The following is a 25,288-nucleotide window of genomic DNA, read 5'->3' as shown; positions in this document are numbered from 1 at the left end:
ACCATCTGTGAAAGGTCACGGAGATAGCTTACAGGAAGTACTCGATGATTGGAGAAATGCTGCAGCCATCTTTAGAAAAGGGTAAAAAGAACTAACGGGGAAATGACTTCTGTTTTTTGCATGTAGTGTGGAATGTAGTTACAGAGTAATAAGAGCGAGGCAGGATAATGAGGGTCAAGCTTTAGTAACATTCATAACATTTTATGAATGTAAAGTCAGATTTGACAGATCCAAATGGAATATAACTAAAATGTATATATTTTATTTACTTATAATTGAGCAACTGCATCAGTTTTGTGTTCACTCTTATTAAGGTCTTGGATCCAGAACAGAATCACAGTTTCACCGATCACTACTTAAATGTAGCCTTTGATCTGTCCCAAGTACTTTTTATAGCTACAGCCAACACTACAGCTACCATCCCACCTGCTCTGCTGGACAGAATGGAAATTATTCAAGTTCCAGGTAACGTTACAGTGTTTTCACTAAAGTGGAGTGGCTATTGCAAGCCCTTAAACAATGTTGGGGTGGTTTTCCTGAAATGAAAAGCAGTTCCTTAAGGTAAGGCTGCTGGAAATCCAGACTGAATGGCCAGAATCCTTAAAAGAGACTAGTCAGCATGCCTCCGTTATGGCCTCTGTCATGAGAATGAAATTTAGAATTGCACTTAGGAAAATTCACTTCCAGGTATATGGAGAAACAGTGATACATTCTGTAACAATATTTTCACTAATTTCTAACTGGCTGTTGGCTGATGCATCTTTTTAAGATCCCTTAAGAAAGGGATCTTTGAAACACTAAAATTCTATTCTTCTTGTTCACATGAAGTTATGAATAACCACAAGGTATCATCCCAACAGCCTTTTAAATTATAGCTGGTTTTTTTAATTTTAAATTCAATCAGATACAACTATAAATGGTAAGAAAATTGATTATATTGTAGTGTATAAGCAAAAAGATTAATAAACATGCTTTTTCTTTTGAAGGATACACACAGGAAGAAAAAATTGAAATTGCACATAGACACTTGATTCCTAAACAGCTTGAACAACATGGCCTGACTCCACAGCAAATACAGATTCCACAAGTAACTACTTTGGACATAATTACCAGGTAAATCTGTTATTCAGTGCTCTAAGTTTAAATAACTTCTTTTTCTGATAACTAGTAAACTATTTATAAAGCGATAACACAAAACATCCCTTAAGATCTCTTGTCCTTAATAGCTTCAGATGTTCAACAATTGGTAATTTATGGAATTGCTCTTTCCTGAGCTCTGTCGGGCTCTGCTGTCTGAACCAAATCATCCTTCCTTCTCTAGAGAATTCCTTGCTCTGGCTCTCAGGGCGCGGGTCACAATCAGTTGCGTTGACGCAATTGGCAAGGCACTATGAATAAACAGAAACCCGTGAAGCTTGTATTGCTGTCATGTTCAGTGTGTGAAGCCATGATCTTGGCAGCAGACAACCTTTATTTCAAAGAATGAAGTTTTATTTCTGTCATTTTCATAGAAAAAAATTGAAATTACCATTTTGTTTCTTGTGACTTGATGGGCCACATTTGTCTAAAAATTGGACTTAGGTTAAAAATATTAAGATGTGGTTTTTTAAATAGCTTGTGTTAATTAGAACTACTTTTTTGTTGGATGTGAGAGTAAAGATACTGATCAGAACATCTTTTGGACTTGAAACTAGCTCATTTCCAGTGGAAAGTGTGTATCAGTATTCAATGAAGTATATTATGACCAGGAACAGCTTTTTGGCATTTAGTGAGTGTTATTGTCTGGTGTTTCCTTTCAATCCATAGACTGAAAGAAAATACTCTTTTACAGTCAGTTCCTCAACTTTCAGTGAACTTTGACTTTTAAAATAGTTCTTCCTTTAATTTTTATGCATCTGAGAAGAGCTCAGTGCTATTGGAGCATTGCTTAGCATTTCACTAAGGTGTGACACCAGGTGTTAGTCATGTCTTCTTCCCACTCAGTAGTTTTGTCTTTCTTTACAATTTTATCAGCGAACCACAATTATTTTGATAAAAGCGCATGACTTTTGTTTTTCCTGTTTATTAGAGTAGCCCAAGTTCTCACTGCCTTTCACGTCTCATTTTATTTGGATGTGTTTTTAAAAAGAAAGTGTGTTTACATTCAAAAGAAATCTCTCGGACAAAGAATATTCACAAAAGTAAAACAATTGTCTCTGTGCTAGATACACTCGAGAGGCAGGAGTCCGCTCTCTAGATCGGAAGCTGGGAGCTATTTGCAGAGCAGTGGCAGTGAAAGTGGCAGAAGGACAGCACAAAGAAACAAAGCCAGATCGTGCTGAAGTGGGTGAAGGAGAAGGTGTGTATATTTTGCATGTTTTATTAAAAGGAAACTTCTAACACAGTTACTGGGAATCTGATTTATCAACCTTTTCTCCTTCTTTATGCTTCTTCAAGGGCTCTGTTTTTAAAAACTTTGCAAATAGACATTCTTATTGTGTGTGGTTCAAATAGTGCTGAATTATGGCTTGGCACTTTTAAGTAATTTCAGCCTGCCAGGTTGGTAATTGAGAAGCACGGTGGATCTGTTTCATATCTTAGGTATCCAATTATGATTTGTGTATGTTTTTATGTCTTCCTAGGCTTTTTTTATGCAAATCTTTCACTTTTTTTTCTTTAATAAAGACTAAGCATGGCTTTAGTTACCATATTTAAACAGTTTCTTTAACTGTGCTATGCATGCTCTACCAGCTCAGAACTCAATCCAGTTATTTTGTTGTACTTTAAAATAAGTATCTGCCTGAAAAGTTTGAAATTTAGAAAGGTTTAGGGGCTCTTCTTGTGTGCTTTTAAGACTGCACTTACTCTAACTCTCTTGGAGCTTTGGTAACTTGTCAACTTCCCATGTATACAGACAATAGTGATTTCTCATTCCCAGACATCCAAGAGACTGAATGGAAACTAAACATAAAATTCTCAAGCGTCAAAAATATGCAGGTAACTGCTTGCCCAGTGAAGGCAGACCTCTTTCTAGTCTTAAAGTAGAAGGTGGGAAGGAAGAAGTCAGACCCGTTGTCCAGAACAACATGCAACTGGTGACTGCTCCCTTTTTCATCCCCAAATTCTCTTTAATAAAAATGAAGTTGAACTTCCATATTGTGTTTGGTTAACCATCCCATGCAGAGCACAGAGGGTTGTGCTTTTCTACCAGCCAGTTGCTGATGGAGGATCTCACTGTACACACCAGTTTTCTGCTGAAGGTGTCAGAGTGCTTGTTGCGCTGCAGGAGCCCACAGTTCAAGGTAGATGAGAAATGCAGAAGGACAGAATTTGAACATAAAGTAGAACATCTAAAGCGTGGGTAGTCCTTAGTCTCAATAAATCTAGCAAGCAGAGTGTCGGGTGTTTTGTTTGTTTGTAAAGACTGCAATGAGTCCAGTTGACACTTTCTGACAAGAAATACTGCCAGCCTGTCAGAGAGCAACTGTGTGCCAGAGGACATCGGGAAGCAAAAGCTGCAGAATGGCTGCTTACTTTTGCTCCAGAATACTCACAAACTTAAAATACTAAACAGACCCCTCATGGTTGGATGTTATGAAAGATTCCATGACTAAGCTGATGTGGGAAATATCTTTAAATTTTAATATTTTTTTTTACAGCTAGAATAGTTCTGGACTAGTTTAGAGGAGGACAAATAAGCTGACTCATTATATGTTCCTTATTAAAATAAGGCAGCTTACAAGTCTGAATGCTGCTCCCCCCTGCCCCTTTCAGAGAATATTTATTTATGCTTTCCGTTTATATTATGTGCATCTTGCCTACCTTCTCTGTACTGGATTTTTTTGAAGTCAGACCCTGAGTTTGTCGATATCTCTGTGATATCTGAACTTGCTCTTGAACCCGAACGCTGAGCCTTTGGGCTGTGGTGGCCGGGCTAACTAACATCAGGCAACATCAGGTGTCTTTGCTGCTGTCACTTTTTTGATAGTAATTTTGACAAGTCATATTTTTAAAGTATTTCTTTGCACTGAAGGGTAGCTATGTCTAAAATGTGCTTAAAAGGTTTAACGTGATTGCTGAATAAAAAGAAGTGTCATTCTGCTCTTTAAGCCTTCTGATAAAATAAATGAAAAGTAGGTTCAGAGCACAACTAAAAGAACTAACTAAAAGAAGGAACGTTTTACTATTAAAGCAAAGAACAAAAAGGAACTGTATTAGACATCTCCATCCAGTGAAAGAGGTATTTACAATGTTAAAATTAGCACTGTACTTGCAACTCAGGTATTTACACTGTTAAAATTATACACTGTTAAAATTAGTACCGGACTTGCAATTTACCAAAGCCAATTGAAAACAGCCAGCCAAGTGCTTCAAAAGAGGGCAAAATGCTGACGGTTTTGGTTGATGCACAATTTGGAGTAAGCCCAGAAGAAATGAGCTGTGAAGAGTTGCCTTTGTACTTCGGGAATTGAAACTGTCCATAAGAAAAAGCTGTATTAATCAAAGGGAGTCCAAGGGAGAGGTGTCTCTGTAGTTCAACTTTGCTGTTATGAAGACATATATAGAATAGTACAGTTTGCAAAATGTGTTTTATTTTGTACTAATAATGTGCTTACACCCTGCTGTATTTTTAGGAGAATATGTCACTCGTTGGAAGTGTATAAGAATAGGGCATTTTTTTTAAATATTTTTGTTTGGTTTTCATTCAGTCCGTTGGAAAAAACCAAGTATTTAAAACAAAACTCGGAAATTTCCCTGAACACTTGCAAGTTGATGCAAATAATGGGATTCGTAGCCTAAATTTATTTCTTTGGAATTTTTTTTTTCCTGTTGATTAGTGGACATTTGTGCAGTTGTGCATAGTGATGATGAATTTTTATTTCATATAATGAATGACTCTGGGAGAATAGTTAATCAACTTGCTGTCTCTTAATAGTTTCATTTATAATTATTTATTGATATTTTTTTCTTTATCTGTATAGAAAGACCTATAATTCATTTTTGCGTTACACGTTTGTCAGTGGGATTGAGACTCTACAGTTAGTGCAATCATATGTCAGGAGCTGTGAATATGAGAGGGCGAGCTACAGCCTTGCCTTGTAGTTTCTAACTTGATAAAGCATAATTTGTATATGATTTATAGCATATCAGAGTAGTAACATGGTACCTATTGTGTTTATTCAGCTGAGTGCCTTCTGGCTTGTGGGTTTGTAATAAAAGTTCAAAGACATTAGGTGGTAGAAGCACAAAAATTCCATTGTTAGCATTGATTAAATCAGATTATTAACTCAATGGAGCATCTGTTTTCAAGGCTTTTGTAAACATCAGGCTTTTGACACTGTTTGATAGTAGGCTCTAAAAGCGGAGGATACCTGCCATAGCAAAACTGATGCTGGGAGATCTGCCATCGAGCCATGTTTAGCACTTTCCAAAAATGCATGACTGAAATACACTGGCAGCTTTGTATTGCCTTCCTCGCTCCTTTGACTCCTGAACTTTATGGTGAAGTTGGCAAATGGAGGAGTGTTAGTTTGCGTCAGTTGTTGAATTTGTACAGTGAACTTCTGCAAAAGCAAATGGAGTCATTTTTCAGACCTCTCCAGGGAGTCATCCCTGTGTACAGTAATGCTATCTGATATTTTACTGAAACACTATCTAAGATTTATGAGACACTCATCTAGTCTTTGACACTAGAAGAAATTCTAGGAGTCACAAAAATATGTGAAACTTTCCTTCCTATTTTAGTGCAACTGCCTTGAGAATACAGTGCAGCAACTGTGCACTAAGGCATCGTATCATGGTACAACAGTTGAAACCCAGAGTGAAAAATGATTTGTCCAATTCAGACTTGAAAGGAGGCTTAGGACAGGTAACATTTAATAACCAAAAGTGATTAAATGAGGATTCTGTCTATGTTGAAACCAAGGCTTTGAAAATACTTAAATATTTCCATAACCCAGTAATACAATATTGTTCTCCTCCTTGTGGATGAAAAAAACACTTGGGTTTGAGTTTAAATGCAAGTTTGACTGAAGTGGTCAACATGAACTGAAACAGTCTTTACTCTCCTCCCTCAGCTTGGGTATAGTGCATTTTATTCACAAAAAATTATTATGCATGACTGGGGGTGGGTGGGTGTGGCTTGTTTTTAGTATATATAAGGGCCTTCATACAGCTGGGCTAACATCACTGCTCTTGCAAGAAGTGACTGGTTCTATGTTCTAGCCAAAACTCAGCACTTTTAGCAGCGTGGGATCTCCCGTAGCACTGGGAAATGGGTTTATGAAATCTGATCTGCATAAATCCCGCGGTGGTATGACTGTAGGAATTCAAGTCTGAGCTCAGCTGTGCCGGCGTTAGTGTACTTATCAGCTCCGCAGACTGGAATATGTCGTTCTTTCTAAAAATTGCTTGGAATGTCTTCTCTATTTTAGGCCAAAGAGGCATAAATGTTATGAAAAGTTGGGTTTATAAACAATTTTTTTTACCATGTTAATTTATAAAACTATTCCTGCATGAAAACCTCAAATTCAAGTGCTTCAAATGCACGTTGTTATTCTAGATCAGAATTGGTGGAATGTAATTATTTTGTAAAAAGAGAAATTTTCTGATCCTGTGGGGAAAAATGCACGTAGCATTAAATTTAAGTACACAAGGAAGTATTAGTAGGATTGGGGTTCCAGGGAGGAGTTCCTGTCCAAAAGAAGATCTTTTGGAAGTAACACTTCCCAAGTATGTGGTGCATAAGGTTTAAGTTGGACAATGGAAAACTGCTTTTAAGATGTACTTTCATGTTCTGCCTGGCTTTCAATGTGGACTTTTGTCAACAAGGGCAATCCCATCCTTTCCTACCTAAATGGAGTTTTGTGGAATTGTTAGTGAGTTTGGAGGGGCTAAAAGAATTCTGGGTCGGTCTGTCGTGTGCTGGAGCATCTGGCAGTACATCAGCTGAGAAAAAAGCTTCTTATACCTCTTCATAGCAATTCAGCAAATTGGAATATCTTATGTTAAAAGCTGTTTAAAAATTTTAGGGTTTTGCTATATTCTTCTATCTTGGACAGAAAGTATGGCAAGAAATCTTTGGGTTTAAGACTTATGTATTACTTAATTTAAATGTGTTTTATGAGGAGCGGAGAAATTGCCACATCTTGAGGAATTTTTAGGCTCTTCACTCATTTCCTTTATCTCTCTAGAAGAAAGTAGCAGTCATAAATTCTTAAATCTTTGTCTGTGTGCCATGGAATGCCTTTTTAGATTAAATCCTGAATTACATATAGTGGTTCATTGGCAGTATGATTTCTTAGGAGCCCATTTTCCTACAAATCCAGTATTTACATGCAAGATTTTGTATTGTTTTGGGATCTTTCAAAGGCAGATTCCTTAGGAACGTTGTCATGATCTTTGCTCTGAAAATTTTACAAAAATAATATTTTTTGGATGGTTGGTTGGTTGTTTTGTGGATTTTTTTTCTTTGTTTTTTTCTGGTTTGTTGGGAGCTTGGGTTTCGTTTTGTTTTTTGTTTTTTGTTTTTTTTAAGTTTTTCCAATTTTTAAGTGTTAAAACAACTCAGTACCATGCTGCTTTTGTTTAAGCAGTAATGTAATAGAGCAGCAGGTGGTTCCTCCAGTGCAGCATGGAGCTGTTAAGGGCACTTTGGCTTTTTAGCTTATTTCTCCGACTTAATTCAAAATGTAAGGTGATTAAGCTGGTATCCTAATGAAAAATTCTGTTTCTGGAAACTTGAATTTACTGCCTTGTTTTAGATAAATCTGACAGTTAACTGCGGTTTGTGACTGTTCATTTGGGATAGGTCGGGACCGTGTACTTGTAATCATTAAAGGAAATCTTAATTACTTGCGTCTATACATTCTTCAGAGTCAGCACTTTCTATAAAGGTGATGAAAGAAGATATGTTTTCCTTCAAAGAAAAAGCTAGTATTTGTAATTATGTTTTGGAACGTCACTGTGTGCTTTTATAGAAAATTAGATAATGTCAGATTTTAGGTTAGTGTTTTTAGAAAAAGTCTGTAGTTTGTTATTGTTACAGATTATAAAATGACGTCTTTTAATTAGATTATATAAACCCAAAGAAAGAGTTTCTGATTCTTTTAATAGGGTAGGTGGCCTCAAAAATTACCAACTGATTTGTTCATGAGAAGTCTGTCTCCTTCAGCTGTCTATGTAGAATTAGGTGAAAAAAGAGCAAGCAGAAATGGAAAATTGTGTTTTTAGGTGCTAGAAGCAGTTGTTTTCAAACTCGGTTTTGTTTTGAAATATAAATTGTCATATCAAATTGCTCAGGTTTTGAAGATCTCTAGTGTTGAAATTGCAGTCTGATTTGCAAGAATAGCATGCGGGATAATGTTTCCGAGACTTGCTGGTATTTATGTATTTGAACTTATTATGTACAGAAATAGTAGTTCAACAAAAATATAGAGACCTGCTGGAACAACAGGAGGGGCATCTGGCAAAGGCAGCGCTTACAGCAAAGGAATGGGATTTATGTGTGGAGCAATGAGTTGTACAATGGAAAGATTAGTGGCTGTTGGATAATAACTATTAGATTTGAGTCCTGAATGAAAGCTGAGTTGGTGTTATTATGGTAATGGTGATGTGGAATGTTTTCCTCGATACTGTATAAAGCCATTAGTGAGAATTGCATTGCAACAGAATTAACTGTAGGAGGGCCTTTCATATATCAGGATTAATAAAAGGATAGTTTGTATCTTGTGAAGGGAGACATTCTCTCTTCATCCATTTTGAGAATTACTGTTGCAGCACAGAACACCTCTTAATGTTATATTAAATAGATTAGATCCGTGATTTGTGTTTTTCTAGAAATGTTTAAATCCCTGGATCTTCAAGTATTGAGTATGCATTAATATGCAAAGGAAAACAGTTTGTTCATTGAAAGCAAATAAGAATTCAAAGAAAGGAAGCAACAGCGGGTAATTTCACCAAATACGGTGCAAAAGTCTCAAAGCTCAGTATACATTCCTGCTTCATATAGACTATTGCTTTAAATGTATCCTAGGCTTGTGGGTTTGGGGTGGGCAGAAATATCTTCACTGTATGTATGTGTACAATGCTTTTCCTAATGGCAGCCTCAGGGCAGGAAGGCACTGCCATAAAACTGCCACAGAACCTTAGAAACATCTGGATTGTTCAAGTATTTTTCATTTCTCTGATACGTTTCACTAAAATATTGCTTGAGGCTCTCAAGAAAATGGTAATGAGCCTTTTGCATCTGGATCAAATTCCATGGGGAAATGACTCCCTGCTTACATTCTCCTTCTGTGTACAGTCGCCTCAGTAAATGTGCAGGGTAGGCCTGGTACAAATGATGTTTAAGTCTTTGAGTTTATTCATGCAAACAACCAGCTGTGCAGTCCAATTTAAAACAATTTTGAGACTTTGATATTTATATGATCCCCATTACAATTCACTTTTGTATGGAACACACATTTGTAGAGAAAACAGAAATTTTAAGGAAATGCTGCTAAGGAAACAATTGTATAGGTAAGAAATACAAACATACTATAAATGGAGGAGGGAAAGAGCACACTTTTGAATCCTAACTATTGCTTTACTTATGTGATCTCTTATTGATGATGCTTGAGTATATTGCATTCAAAAGTGGCAGGCTTAATTGGGTTTTATAGCCCTTCCTGAAGAGTAGATCCCACCTGTAGGTATTTCTAAAAATCCATCTTTGAATTATCTCGTCCAACAAAGAAAAGAGCAGAGCCCTGCGTAAGTATTAGTATTTCAGGACAAAAGCCATAGATGAAGTTGTTACACTGAATTTGAGATTTTTTCACTGCACAAGGACTGTATGCGCTGCATCCTGAACAAACGGGTTGAACAAACAAGGGACATCAATTTTGACGTGAATTAACCACCTGCTCTAGTGAAAGGTGTCCCTGCCTGTGGTGGGGATTGCACTAGATGGTCTTGAAAGGTCCCGTCCCACCCAAACCATTCTGTGATTCTATGATTGAGTAAAGCCATAATAGTCATAAAAGACAAAAATCAAAGTACAAAGCGTGATGTCAGAATTATGTGCTGCACAGGCTGGTGGTGAGGGTTTGTGTGCGGGGACTGGAGAGGGGAGGACAGGGTTACAGAGCAGTAAGCGACGTTGGCCTTGTGGGCCACTGTGAGATGTGACTGGCTGTAATGCAGGGTCGCTCTAAGTAATGCAGCCGTGTGGCAGAGCAAGGTATGTAAATCTGGCCAAAATGCTCCTACTTTATTTGACAGGACTTAATTATTAGTGTCAGAAGTTAAGCATTTAAATCCTTGCAGAAGGAGACCACAGAGAGCGCAGTTGTAAATGTAAGTAAAAAGAACAGTAGTTACTGAACTTCAGTATTTCCATATTCTGTATTACACTACATTAAACATAATCATCTCCTGCAAATACTGGTTTTACGTACGAATCTGATGAAGAGTGTGAAGTCCTAAATGAATTTACTGTATTTTGTCATTCGACCTAGTTTATAATGCATTTAAGCAAGTGAGTTGCATCTCTTTGTCAGTGCTCTAAATTTAATATTATCTTTCCTGAACAGTTAGAACGTGTTTAGGCTTAATAATTAAATTTTATGCCATATTTTTAATTTGACAATATTTTTGTGAAAGATGGTGTAAGTGCACTTTCATGAACTTTCCGAGCGTTTCTTTGAATATTTTATTTTTCTTTGTCACGATTTTTTTAATTCCTGTGTCAAGAAAGACTGCTACAAATCCTAAATGAGATTTTTCTTCTCTTAGATTGCAAAGAGCATGTCACAGAAGATGCAAAAACAGAATCCATCAGTGACACAGCTGACCTGGCTCTGCCACCTGAAATGCCAATTTTAATTGATTTCCACGCTTTAAAAGATATCCTGGGGCCACCCATGTATGAAATGGAGGTAACATCCTCATTTGTTTCTGTTTGACCGCTGTTTCTGTCTGGTGGGACTGGTTGTCTGTTTTATTGCTATTGACTGAATTTACACAATATTAACTTTTTAAAAAATGTATTAGTAACGGGATCGTGTTTCCTTGCGTTCCACCAAGCGCTTTTTCACCTAAAGAAGTTTTTGGTTTGGTTTGGTTTCATTCAGGGTACATAAATAACATAATGGCCTGACTTTTTGTTAGCAAAGATGCCTGCAGCAGTGCTTAAGAATGTTGTGTTTTTTCGGTTTATAACAACTTTGCTTTTGTTTGGGGGATGTTTGGGGTGGTCTTGGGAAAGAAGCCAAAAGTAGAACCCAGGAATCCTGTCTCTCAGGCAGCTGTGTCTAGGACTGTCCCATGTAGCTCCTTAAAGCCAGTCAGCATTTTTGAGAATTAAAACCACTTCAGTTTGCACCAGAAATTCTCAGACATTCTTTAGATTAACGTGACTCTTAGCTATTAAGAATATTTTATGATTGGTCAGTCACCTCCAGCTTCCTAGGACCAGCTCTGTTCTTCAGCAGGCATGTTCCAGAATTTTCTCTTTCCCCCAGCAGTATTTTGCTACGTTCTGTGAAAATACCATCGATTAAAGTAGTTTGTTAGACTGAGATTCTCTTTTCACCGTTTACGTTGCCGTTATTCTCTGCTTTACTTCAGGTCCAGGTGAAGTGACCGAGCATAAGTAGTATATATAGCACTATGACAGGAACCCAGTTGCTGATGGAACCCTAAATGTTTCTGTCTTTATCCTGGAGAAAAGATCTGTAAACCAGTAAGTTATGGAGAAAATAGAAATGAAGGGAAAATTCCCAGTAGAGACAAAATTCAAACTTTTAAGAACTTTTCTGTGATAATTCTTGTCTCCTAGATGAGAGAACCAGACTCCAGTGAGATTTGGAGGATAAAAAGGGGACAAGAGATGCAGGGGAAGCAGGAGAAAATAATTGAGTCAGTTTTTAGACCTGAACTGAGGTTTTTGGAGATGAAGATTTTATCATAGAAGAGATTCTTAATGAAGAAACAGAAATGAGGGAACAAGTTGAAAGAAGACAACACTATTGATTGTGTCAGAGGATGATGATGGTAGCAGTGGAAGCTGGGGGGAACGGGAGGGAAGGAAGATCAGGTGATCAAGAGACCAGTCTCCCTTATGACTCTTGGCTGAGTTTTTTCACATTGGTCATTTGTGTTCTGATTTCTTTTTCATTTCGGAAATTAGAAGAGATTGCTCTTTAGGCAAATGACTATTGTAAGCAACTCATGTTCTTTCTTTTCATCCCTCTGAAGTAGCTATAATAAAATCATGTGAGACAGTTTAAGGCCATTTTAATTAAGCAGGTAGTGTGGATATACTTTAGCTTGATTTGGAATGACCAGCCATCAGGCCGTTTGTAATACTCCTATGGAAATTTTTACAAGTCTGTTTATCTTTTTCTCACTGCCTGACTTTTAGAAACAATTACTGAAAAATAGCATGTGGGTTTTTTTTCAGAGAAATAACATTCTATCTGAATTTTCATTTTGAAATATGTTACGTACTTCAGACATCTGGTCTTTGGAGCTAAAGCGCTGCAGGATCATTTGGCTTTTTAGTGCTTGAATTGCAAAGGCACATAAAGCCATTGTAGTAAATTGAACTTAATATTGAAGCTGGTACTCTGATTTCTATAAATGGTGTTTATTAGTTTCATAAAGGTGCCAAAAAAAAAAAATTTATAAATTTTTACAAAAGTTCTGGTCACTTGCAACTGTACTCCCAGCTCCCAGTCAAGAGTAGAATTAATTCAAATAAATATGAACTTATCACACTCTTAAAGGATTAGATTGTAGGCCAAGAAATATGCTAATATGTGACTTTCCTTAGATGTTCTGCCTAGTTTTGAACTTTTTCTGGAGTTGATTATTCATTTAAATTTGGTGGTGCGGCTGTGTTGGCAAATTTCTGCTATTTTGTCCTTTTTCTACAGGAGTAAATAGTGCAGGTTAAATTTTTTAAATGTGGTTCTTAATTCCAAATATACGAATACATGAGTGCTGGGTTGGGGTTTTTTTTTGCACGAGGAGTTGCCCTGAATATGCACAGAAGCATTTCATGGATCTGCTGGCCTGTGTAAGCTGAAATAAGACTGACTGAAGCTTTTGACCTGTGTATCAAAGATTTTTTTAAATGTTTCCATATTTAGCAGGCAAATTAAGTAGTGCATAAATAGAACTAGAGATGAATCCACACAGCATCAGTTCCCTGAGCAGCCCAGGATTTATTTTCAGGTACTATTTGCTGTAAACATTTCTCAGTGCACCCTTTATGATTCTTTCAATGCGAATTGCCCACATAGCCACATAGCTCCTGTTTTAATGAATTGTCCCAACTGACCTATTATTCCTTTGAATTTTCTCAAGTGCCCCCAAGATTCTTTCAGAGGAAGAGCATAGCTCCTGTCTCAATGACAGGCGTTTCAGATGGGCTGCTGGTGTCTTGGCTGGTTTTGTAGTCTGCACTGTGTGTCTCTCTCTCTAGGCTTAAAAGCTTCACCTTTGACCTGCATTTTGCCATTTGTAATTAGTTGAAATAAAGATACAATGGAGGCAGCCACCGTGTCAGTACTTGGATGACACTGAGCAAATAGAACTGAAAACATGGCATGACTTAATTGATCCGTTGTCCTTCAGGGAATACCTTAAAATAAGTGATCCATCTTCTCAGCTTTTCAGTATTTTCTGCAGAGGTCTCCCAGCAGAAAGGTGTGACAGAACGCTCAGCTCCTACTTGTAGGATTAATTCACTTATCACAAATAAATAATCTTATGTGTCACCCTACAGAACAAATGTTGAAATAAATCACATAGTAAGGCTTTGGAAGAATAATCTTGACAGTAGTTTGAAGTGTGAAAAATGTAATGAAATGTTCCAGCACAGCACGCTTTTGGGGGAAAGGGTTTATAACATATCCAGAGTCTTTATAATGAAGTATTTCTCTTTTGACTTGGATTTTAGCTTGGTTTTTTTTTTTTCTTTTTTTCAATGCTTAATTCTGCTCAGTTAACAGAAAATTATTGGCACAAGTGAGCCCATCAGATTTGGTCCATATCCTCCTAATGCGAGTGAAACTGAAGTGACAGAAGCTCTAGGTCAGTGAAATTACCTGAAATGAAGGTGCAGATGCCATAAAAGAATAACTCTGTTTCATGGGACAAACACAATGTCACAAAACTGTACAAAGCACAGGTTTAGATAGGCATTTTTAGCTAAGAAATACCAGTCTTGTGGTGATATTTTTGGGAAATCCCCTCCCCTTAAAGGGGAGCTGCAGTGGTTTGCTGGGCAATGAATCGGAAGAGTGGACTAGGAAAAAGGTTTGTACAGTCAGGCTGGGATAACAAAGCTGCTAAAGGCCAGCAAGTAACTTAGGGCTGGGTCTCATCTGCCCGTTGTGAATCAGTGACTGAACAGCCTTTTGTCAATTATGCTGACTTACAAAGTAACTCCAAAACTGCACACTTGCGGGTGATGTCTCTTTTCTTTTATCTTGGAATAATAACCTTAAATATTTTAAAATAAATGACTGCACTTAAATGTTAACACTTTAATTTTGCGGTGCCCAGGCAGCTAAAATATATCTGACAATATGCTCATCTACTCAGATTACAGCTAAATCGCAGCTGGCTTGGGCTCACCTACAAACATTTTCAAAAAACCAAGACTGTTTATGTAGGTCAGTGACCTCTTCTTCCATTATCTGACAGACGTGACCAGTCACCAGTTGATTCTAATGGTCATTTTTAATTGAAGTTGTTTAAAAAGTATAAGTTTTGATTTTTTTCTAATTTAAATTCCTCTGACTTTTTGTGAGAATAAATTATTCAGAGGTGCCAGGAGTGATTGAGTCTTGTGGAGCTCACTGTAACACTTCATAGGTATGTTTAATGTAATAGAACATACTTTCCTCTCAGTGTTGCATTGGGGTTTTGTGTGTGTGTTTTTAGGGATTTTCAAGGGTCTTCTCTGTAGACAGCTATCAAACCTGCCAGGGTGTTTCCTATACACACGTCTGTCAACGCGCATCAGTTACCATGCAGGTGAGGAGGCTGCAGTAGAGGAGGCAGTGCAGCCTCTTGTAGCCCAGCCAGAGAAGTTGGTGGCCTCTGAGGCTGCCAGTTAGTGCGAAGAATGATGGTTGAAAGGGGATTAACACTTACAACACGCCTAGTTTCTCTTACCAGATCTCAACTTACTTGTGAAAGTAGGAGGAGGTACCTACCTAGTCTGAGGGTAGAGGAAGGAGTTTGTATCGAGGTGAGATAAATGTTGAGTCTTTAGAACCATGTGGGTTTTGATGTTTAGTCACGTTTGCTATTCTCTGCCCCTGAGCTCTCAGTGGAATTAGTCTGTCAACTGTTTTGAGTTGATACACAGTTAGAACCAGTGCTAACATCCAGTCTGAAAAAAAGGAAAAGAAAACAGACGACCCTAAACCAACAGCCCTTGTTGATGGCTACTTCAGGGTGGGTGAGGGTACGGACAGTTACTTCTGTTCATTGTACCTGAAATGTTTGAAACCGTGACCGGCTGCCAAAATACACAGTTGTCTCAAGCGTAAAGGAGAATGCTTCAGTGGTGTTGGATTTCAGTCTGACTAAGATGAATTGATTTTGTTAACCTGAGTTACTAAGCAATTACTAAGCTAATCAGATTAAGTCACTGTAACTACTAAAATACAGGGAACGGATATAGAAACTTACAATAATGAAAATGAAAATGCTTGAGAAGATGAGGTATTTTGATACCATAAAAACGAAACACTATTATGTACAATTTTCTGAAATGCTGGGAAAAGAAACAGCCATTCTAGCTAAATTATGCTAATAAAAGCAAATGGCGTGATGTTGTTCAAAATATGTAGATAACTGAGAGCCACGGGAGAATGAAGGAGGGGGCTGTGTGGCTTCCTTTGCTGGGCTGTGTAGGTGCTACCTGCCCTGGCTGTCCCAGCCCCACCAGCCTCTGCTGCTTGTCTCACCTGACAACTGGGGTCCGGTTTGTTCCAGCAGCTCCTGTGTCAGCACAGCTTTGCTACGGTCGGACTTAGGCTAACTTCCCTCAAACCAAGGAACAGTGATCCTGAGCGAGGGCCACATTTGAAATCTTAGTCATCAAACTTAGAAGACAGCACTTGCTAGTTCAGGATAGCATTTGGGAAAGCATATAATACAAAATCAGAAATTATAACAAGAAGCGTGTATGTTTAATTTCATTTTGTAGGGCTTCACATGCTTTTTTTTATTTTTTTGCTTCAGCAATTCTCTTGCATGAGCTTGTGTGTTTGTAAATGAGCTTTTTTTTTTTTAAATATGCATCTCTTTTTGGCCGGTAACCAGAGGTACCAGCTGTAGAGTGAATAGTTGTTTACTCTTACTGCATAAAGGAAATGTTTTCTATTTGTGAAAAAAAGAGAAAAAGAAAACTGTGCACTAATAGTTCTACGGTCTTGATTTTGATTCTTTTATGATGGGGATGGATTTCAGCCTAATGCAGAAATGTTAACGTTGGGCCCTATTGAGAAGGAGAGCTCTTGTTCTGGTGACCTGATGGAAGGCGATGCTGTTCTGTTTGGGTAATCCACTGCTGCACTTTGGCTTAGAGACCTTTAGGCCCCTGTACTACCTGGGGACTTGCAGCAGCATGTCTCACGGACCTACAGAGAGGCATTTTATTAAGGGAGGAGAATACGATCGTCTTACTGTCTTTGGAGCTCACAAATGGAAGCATTTCCAGTACAGCCAGCTCGCAGCGGGGGCCGTATGAGTATTTCTGCCTCCAGACAGAAGGTGTGCGGCTGTCGGGGCTTCTGCACAGATTCCTCTGACCTTGCAGCTGGGCTGATGGTTAAAAGCCAGTCGGCTTTGTGTATACAGAGCTTTGCCTTTTCAGCATCCGTGCAAGCTCTGAGCAGTTCACTTCACTGCTGACTCTTGGAAGGAAGCAAAATGAAAGTGTTAAGATTATGGCAAGCGGCGCAGTGCAGAATGAGTTGATGCTGGAGAGAAAAAAAGGTTCTGTTGCTCTGGATTTGCAGGTAGTATAAAATGGAATGTTAAATGTGTTTAGAAGGGACAAAAATGGTTTGAGAAATGTTAAAGTAACTAGAAATGCAGATTTCAGAATTGGAATTCTTTTACTATGGTTGTGTTGTAAGGCTCCTTTGACTTGTTCTCTATCCAAGAAATGAAACACTTCTTTAAATTCTCTAAACAATTTAATGAAGAATTCATCCCTTTCAGGAATGAATCGAAGTCAATTCTGCATTTCAGCAAGAGACAAAATTATTTTAGAAGGGGCCTATTGCTTTATTTTACAAAGGAATATTTTTCTTTAGCTCTAATCACTACCTGATACTACAGTAAAAATTCATCCAATTTCTTTTCTGCCTTGTAATAAATACGTAACTTAGTAGTTGAGGCCGTGCTGATTGGCTGTATGATCGCTCGTCAGGGTTTCTTCAGCTCCTTGAAGCTCAGGAAAACAAAAGGACTCTCTGTAGTCTAAAAGAATCTCTCAGACAAGGAAAAAAAAAAAAACACAAAACAACAAACTGGAACTTCCATGGAAAACATCCTGCCTCTCTTTCCTTCTCTTAACAGGGGAGACTAGGGTTCAGAGACCCCCATTGCTCTCATCAGTAATGGGGCAGGGGCAGAGTTGTAGATACGCAGCTCGTAGGCTTGTGTGGGCTGGAGCTTCCAGAACGGCTTGTAGTTAGCAATGGAGGCAGTCAGGCTTCCCCTGTCCTTCATATCTAGCCCGCTAGCACACTCCTGGCTTCGGTATTCGAAATTATTTATAAACATTTGCAATGAACAAAATGAGTGTGCTGTCTGGCAGTAGTTCAGGTAATGAAACCACCTTTAAAAGGCTTTAAGGTAACATTCGAGAGCAAAACTGGCTTTTTCATACAAGTAAGAGAGGGCAAAAAATACAGTCAGGATTGACTAAATACTTGAAGTCCTTTGAGGTGAAGAGAAAGATTCTCATTGAACTTTTGGGGGCGGGGAATGATACACCCAGATGTTTGCCATTGCCTTAAGCTAAACAGCCCCATACAGCTCCTATTCTGTAATGAATGTTTACACATGGTGCAGAGTTACTGCTGCATTATAAAAAAAGAAGAGGAGACGGATGAGACACTTGGGCTTAACGTTGGTGTTTTAACGGGTAGAGTTGTTTTCAAGGCAACTATCAAATTGGTTTTGTTTTGACTGTTTCCTAAACTGTTTCCTGTGTTATTTTCAGGTGTCAGAACGCTTGAGCCAGCCAGGAGTAGCCATAGGCTTGGCCTGGACTCCCTTAGGGGGAGAGATCATGTTTGTGGAAGCCAGTCGCATGGACGGAGAAGGTCAGCTTACTTTGACGGGTCAACTGGGAGACGTTATGAAGGAGTCGGCGCATCTTGCAATTAGCTGGTTGCGCAGCAACGCAAAGAGATACCAGCTAACGAACGGTAGGTTGGGAAAAACCGACCAACGCCGCGTGGCTGTATTGTGTCATCGAGATTGTGTGCATCCCGTGGCCTCTTATTGCTGGGAAGCATTAATATTGCATGGAAATCAAATATCCTAAACCTTGGTATTTTCACATTGCTGAGTATCATTTTTACATTCAAGCTTTCCAGCAGTACGTTTGTGATGTGGAAATAGATATCCAAGTCTGTAGTTTTCCTCTAAAATCAAGACATAGTTTCTGTTAAATGTATGTTTTTGAAGTCTAAGTTTTAATAGTTTGAGAATTATGGGTTTGTGTGGCACGTGTCGAACTGCAGCGCAACAGGATGCAGCCAAGAAACTTTTAGCTCTTGTTTTTTGCTTGAACCTCCCGAGAGTTCTGGAAACGTGCTTTCCAGTTTGATCAGTCACCAAATACTCAAATAACTGTCCATATCGTTATTTATGGAAACTTAGATAGGTTAAAAACGCTAAATTGAATCAAGGTATGAAAGGCAACTGGCATTGACTGCATACACACTTACCTCTAGTTTACACTGTTATGTCATGTCCTACAGGTTAAGTAAGGTGAAAAGATGTAAATGAGGGATTTGCTTTGTAATACTGGTTAATACTGGGTTTCTGTGGAGTGCTGATTTTGTGGTATGTTCTCTGAAAATTTACATTTATGGTTTGGGACTAAAAAACCCTAAAAATTCTATTTGGAATTCCTTGGTTTCTACATTAGTTCCTACTCTGAATTTCCCAACACAGGCAAATGTGGAGCTTACTGGTTAACTTGTTATGGTTTTGCCCAGGAGTCTGGATGTAGGAAAGCTTGTTGGGTTTTCTTTTTCTTTGTTTTTCTAGGGCCTCTGCATCATAGCGTTGTTTTTTCAGCCTACTGTTAAAAAACAGCGCAATGACTTAGTTCTCTGGTGGGCTTTTAGCATAAAGACCAGGAACAAAATGGGTTTAGATTTTTCACATTCAAACCATTCTTTTTTTTTTCCTTAAGCTTCTGGAAGTTTTGATCTCCTTGACAACACTGACATCCATCTGCACTTCCCAGCTGGAGCTGTCACAAAAGATGGACCATCTGCTGGTGTTACCATAGTAACCTGTCTTGCTTCACTCTTCAGTGGGCGGCTGGTGTGTTCAGATGTAGCCATGACAGGAGAAATTACACTAAGAGGCCTTGTTCTTCCCGTAAGTATCGTTTGAGAGAAGAGCTAAGTTGTATTAATTCTCCATATTCTGGGTATAAAATCTGTTTATAGGCATTTACAAAAGCAAAGTCTCGCTGGATCGTTCCTGAGCTGCAACCCAGGCTCTGCTGCTGCAGTTGTAAGAGGCTGATGGAAGCCAGCGCCCGCTGTAGCGCTGCGCCACTCCTCTGCTTTGCCTTTAATAACAGAGCTGGTCCTGGTGCTGGGCTCGGGGAAAGCACGTTAAAATGTCCAGGTAGGCAGGAAATCTAGAAATCTTAACATTCAAGATGGTTCTGAAATGTGTATGGCAATTTCTAAATGTACTTCCTCCAGCTATTACTGCAGAAGTATCTCCAGTTTCTTTGAAAAGCTGTTTCTTAAAGCTGACAGTAATTGCACATAGGTTACACTTGAAGCCATCTCTATACATCTATTTTTAGATTCTTCTTAAATTGCGTTCCTTGTATCCAGTTCGGCTGAATGCTGTTCCCATAAAGCCTTTTCAAAGTCGGGGGGCAAAGGGAAGTTTTCAAACAAACACAGTTTTCGGTTTAAGTGTCAAGCGGAGCCTGGTGTAAGTGCTTAAGCAGACACAGGAGTTTTACCACCTTGTGCCCAAAACGATGGACAAAGGAAGGATGAAGCTGGAAAACAGTATTTTGTTTCGTGCAGTAGAGAGTAAAGCAGAGAGAACGCGATCAGGTAGCAGACCAGAAGGCGCTCTGAAATGGCACTGCGGTGGTGGTCACACTGACAGGATGCCTGTTCTTCAAGGCTCTACTGAAAAAAAATAAAACACTGCATCTGGTGTTGAGTTTGCTGAGCTTCCCAAAGAGATGGCCTTTATTGCACCAGGGACCAAATTTTGCCTGTTGTTCCAGGTGGGTGCAAAGATTAGGTCTCTCTAATACTAAACCAGGTCGATGATCTTTCTGAATGTTGTCCAGAATCTTACTATTATTAGTAACTTCCCACGAGCGTGCCGTTGACTGCCCGACAGCAAGCACTGGGATACGTAGCATTATCCGGCCCGGACGGTTCATAGCGCCTTGGTTTACAGCAGCCTAAACGTCGCCCTCTGTGCTGTAACACAAGGCTTTCCTTTCCTCTAAAGCGTGGTAAAATCACACGTGTCTTCCGTGTGCTGGTCTTTAAATAGGACTAGAAAAGAGCCCAAGGGGAAGAAGCCACAGCTGTGAGAAAGAAAAACTGATTTAAACCCCCTCTTTACATGGCATTTCAAACTCCAACCAGCGGCTGGTGAAGCGGTGCCCGTTTTCCCAGCACAAAGCCACCTTTGCAGTTTTGCAGCACAGGTTTGCTTTTCTGTGCGTTTTCCGTTGTACAGCTCGAGTTATTTCTCAGGTGGCACTGCAGCCTTACGACTCTTCCCCCAAACCTACCACTGCCCTTATCTTGGAAATCTTCTGGTCTAAGGTGGGTGCGGGATTCCAGCACGTCCTGTGAAAAAACTGAGTTACGGGCATCTTTCTGCAGAAAAAAAAATCCTGAAAAGCACGAACTTTTCCACTATTGATACTTTTGTACCTGCACACCCATATTTTTCCATTTTTTTCCTTGTTATTAACTGTTACAGAAAGGGCACTGTAGCATATTAACATATTTCCCTCATTAAGCATATAATGAGATAAAACTACTGCCGCATTTTTAACTGCTTTCCTAAATGATCGGGGGAGGGAGAACCTTTCATTAAAATTTAACTCCTGATGTGATTTGTTACAGTAATTACTTTATGAGATGAGCGTCGTGGATTTTTTTACATATATATATTTTTTTTTTCTCCTTATTAGGTTGGGGGAATTAAAGACAAAGTCCTGGCAGCGCATCGAGCTGGACTGAAGAGAGTTATCATTCCTCAAAGAAATGAAAAAGATCTTGAAGAAATTGCAGTGAACATCCGGCAAGATCTGACGTTTGTCCTGGCCAGCTGCCTCGACGAAGTTCTTAACGCAGCTTTCGATGGAGGGTTTGCAGTTAAGCCCAGAGTCGAGCGCTTGAACAGCAAACTTTAAGCAGACGGGCCCAGATTATGTCCGTGTCAAATTTAATAGAGATCAATTAATATCAGCTATGTGTGAATCGAGTACAACCATGAGCTAAACTTGATCGTTTGAATGTGGGTGTAAAAGCAATCAAAATAAATAAAAAGTATCACTTCAGCTAGTCAACACCCTGAAACTACATTTTATGGGCATTTGCTGCTTTTTACTATTATCAGCAAAGACTCTTGAAAAAGATACTCATTTCCTGGGAGATTCAAGCATGAGAAAAGCTAAGGGGTTCTCACAGCTTCAGCTCTCTGGCGTGTATGGATGTAAACGTCAGCAGCTGATTACATCTTAAAGAGCACACCCCCACCGGTGGGATAACGCGCAGTTCTGTGAGCTGCGTTCCCAGAACACGAACTGCAGCAAACGCAGCGCAGCGAGAGGCTGAGCAGGGGGTTGTTACCAAAAAGCAAACTGACTTAGCGCAGGAGTTTTTACGTATTTAGGAAATACGACTCAATATACTAAGGAGCAGAAGCGTCACAGGAAAAATAAGGTTTTTGAAATCTAAAATATATGCATAAGGGGTTTGACCAGAAGCAATGTGCTCTGAAGTAAGCTGTCGGGTCCTTTCAGCACTCACTTCTAGTTTGGAGCGAGGGCAACGCAGATGTTGTTTTTCAAACCTAAATACAGGAAGCGGCTCCAGAAGAACTGACAGGTAGTAATTCTCCTGTGGGAAGGGAGATACCGCCCCGGCGTTCCCATGCGCAGAGTTGTCCTTACAGCACCGAGGCAGGCGGAACACACTTGAAGACTTTATGAAAAAGCCTGGTGACATTCCGGAGGGACAAAGTGCGTGTCCTTCCTTCTTACCTGACACAAATCAACTTGACTCCAGGATGCCTACAGTCGGAGCTTAGCCTATAAAAATTAAATCCATTTAAACAACACCAAGAAAATACTGGATCGTTAAATTGCTTTAGGTACTGCGTACTGTGAATAATTTAAGGTTTAAGAAAGTCTGTCACTACCCCATCTCAGGTGACGGCTTTGTCTCGCACCTTCCCTAGGATGTTAGTAAAGATAGAAAGTTAAACTCATGTACTGTAAGAGTTTTTCATTATTTTATACTAGGGTCAACCACAAGAGAAAACCCAGTGTGTTACATTCTCTTCTTGCTCATTAATTCTGAAACAAACCCAAATGCTTATGAAATGCAAACTGTAGCCGTGACAAAAGCCTGTTCCAGGAGCAGATTATAAATCTAAAGTAATAACTGTGTTTTGCTTTCATCTCCATAGACAGAGAGCTGATCTACCTGGCACACAACAGCACTGACAGTAATAACCTGAGTGGATACTTCTGCACCTGGTTTACAAATGATTTCTTCATCTAATAAAAGTATAAAAACTAGTTTTGTTTCACTATTTTAAGAATTCTACTCTTAGCCATTCACTAGCCAAGTTCCAAGGGTAAGAGGCAACAGAGAGTTTCAGAATACTTTCTGCCTTACAAAATCCTTGAACACAAAAAGCGCAAAGAAACTAGAGGGTAAAACAGCAGAAAGGTGCGATAACCCAGGCGCTGCTTTGCCTTTAATCAAAACCAGTAGGGGAAAAAAAATTCTCTACCGAACTTAATGCAGTAACAATCCTGCGCTGCTCTGCACTGGGGAGGACACAGACATGCATGGAATGCCGGTGCAGTCTCTTTATACGTGTAGAAAAAAACCTGCATTTTTTGTTTTTTTTAAAAAAAAAAAAAAGTTTCCGCAGCGATTTCAGTGCAGGAGAACAGGGAGCTAAACCCAAGAAAAGTTAAGCGGTGACTCTGCCACATCACTCCAACTCACGAGCCTCATCCCCGTGGACTTCACCTGAAAGGTGTGGGGTTCAGTGCCGCCCTGACGACACTCACAGGCGTTTACCTCCAGCTCTTCACGCTCCCGCTTGCAGAGCCCGCTTGGTTCTGTTACTTTGTTGAGATTTTTAAAATAAAACTTAGGCATTACCCATTATACCAGATATAGACAGACACGCTTTAGAGCCTTTTCTTTAGCTTTCACTGAGCGCCGTAAGAAGAATAACAGCAGGCAGCAGCAACCCGGAACAGCAAAGAACTTTTAGAGTCATTCCAATACACTAGGGATTATTCTGCTTTGCAACGGCCAGTTACATGGACCCGATATTAAAGGCATCCCTCAGGATATACCATAAGGTAAGTACCAAAGGTAAAAAGCAAGCAGTGGTAGCTCCTCTATCCACACCATAAATCGGAACAGATAACGACTGTCCCACTAGAGCAACTCATGCTTCAGTCCCAGCAGCTCTGGAAAGATACCGGCTAATACAACAGTAGAGGCAGCGATGGAGAACAGTTCACCTGCTGTCATTTGAAAGCACTGCTGCAAACAAGAACTAGCAAGAAACGTCAAAACAGAACCCAAATATTACCATCCACATTAGTCAAACATTTTCCTTTTAAAAAAAAGCAACGAGAACCGATGGAGATAGTGCTGGCAGACAAATGCAAGATCTACTGCATTGCATCTGTTGAAGACCATTTTGAATACTCTTCCCCAATACAGCAAAGTAAAATAGCACTTTCTAAAATAAATAGCTTGTGTTAAGACAATGCCAGGCTTTAATACACCATTTATTTTGGGTAAGTTAGTAAACTGAACAGGTTTCTACTACGTTTTCTTTTTCATATATAACAGAGTGTATTTGACTTACCGGATCCTCAGCCTCTAGAGGAGATCCACGGAATCGAGCTGCTCCTACTTGTGAGGATCTGGGCCCAAGTAGAGTTTTTTTTACTCCTTCCATCTGATGATGGACAGCAAATGTTTTATACAGAGATTTTTTTTAAACACCAAATGGAGTAATACTAGTTTACGTTACCCTAAGTCAGCATACATCAGTTATGCTATAGCCTTTGTCACCTGTAAGACATCGCAAACTGTCTGACCACACCAATTAGCTTCTACAGCTCATCGCAAATGCAATTTTTAACGTCCCCTTCAGCCCGTTCTAGCCTAAATAAAGCGGCTGCCCATCAGCCCGACAAGGTTCTAAGGCTCACGGTTCTCTTGGGGACAGGATACAAGCAGCAGCAGAGTCTGACGCAGCCCGGCTGCTCCCGGATCACCCGCCCCGGCCTGGGGAGCGCTCTCGCAAAGGGTCAGCTCCCCGGCCTTCCCAGATCCCATCGCCCGGGCGGGCAAACCCCACTCCAAGGCAGCCACCACCGAGACGGTGAGGCAGCAGATTCCTCTAAAATCATTTGAGGTATTGAGCCACGTTTCTGTCAATAGACCAGAAGGCAAATCTGAGGTAAATGTAGACAAGCTTAACGAGGTGAGAATAATTACTGAATTTAGACGACTGCAAACAGTTAGGTGTATGTTCATAACGAAAAAATGCTAGATTGCAGGGTTTTTCAAAGCGTTTACCTCCTGTCAACAAGGTACCAGTACATCTTTTAAATGAAATCTCTGCACAGTTTGAACAGCCTAAATATCAAATTTTAAGAAGTGAAACTTTTTACTTTCACTACAAGAAGCCAACTATTGCTGCAGTATTTTATGAATCCAACCTGATGGACCTTCTGTGCCTTACCTGTAGAACCACTTACCTCATCGCGCATCAACGTAAC

The 25,288-nt window shown here is 39.5% G+C and overlaps 1 protein-coding gene across 2 annotated transcripts in view; it reads left to right on the top strand.

Moving 5' to 3' along the window:
• Positions 1-23,662, top strand: part of LONP2 (lon peptidase 2, peroxisomal) — a 46,118-nt gene extending 22,456 nt beyond the window's left edge. Inside the window, exons 9-15 of one of the 2 annotated variants that reach the window (XM_074158125.1) lie at positions 315-465; positions 987-1,113; positions 2,205-2,338; positions 10,756-10,898; positions 18,221-18,428; positions 19,427-19,617; positions 21,431-23,662. In XM_074158125.1, the coding sequence (XP_074014226.1) occupies positions 315-465; positions 987-1,113; positions 2,205-2,338; positions 10,756-10,898; positions 18,221-18,428; positions 19,427-19,617; positions 21,431-21,652 (1,176 nt within the window). In that variant the 3' untranslated portion in view covers positions 21,653-23,662. The remainder of the gene's footprint in view (positions 1-314; positions 466-986; positions 1,114-2,204; positions 2,339-10,755; positions 10,899-18,220; positions 18,429-19,426; positions 19,618-21,430) is intronic. The other variant, XM_074158126.1, reaches the window with a different exon arrangement.
• The last annotated feature ends 1,626 nt before the right edge of the window (positions 23,663-25,288 follow it).

This window comes from Numenius arquata, chromosome 13, assembly GCF_964106895.1.
Source record: "Numenius arquata chromosome 13, bNumArq3.hap1.1, whole genome shotgun sequence".
Classification (NCBI taxonomy): Eukaryota; Metazoa; Chordata; class Aves; order Charadriiformes; family Scolopacidae; genus Numenius; species Numenius arquata.
This window is presented reverse-complemented; position numbering and strand designations above follow the sequence as displayed.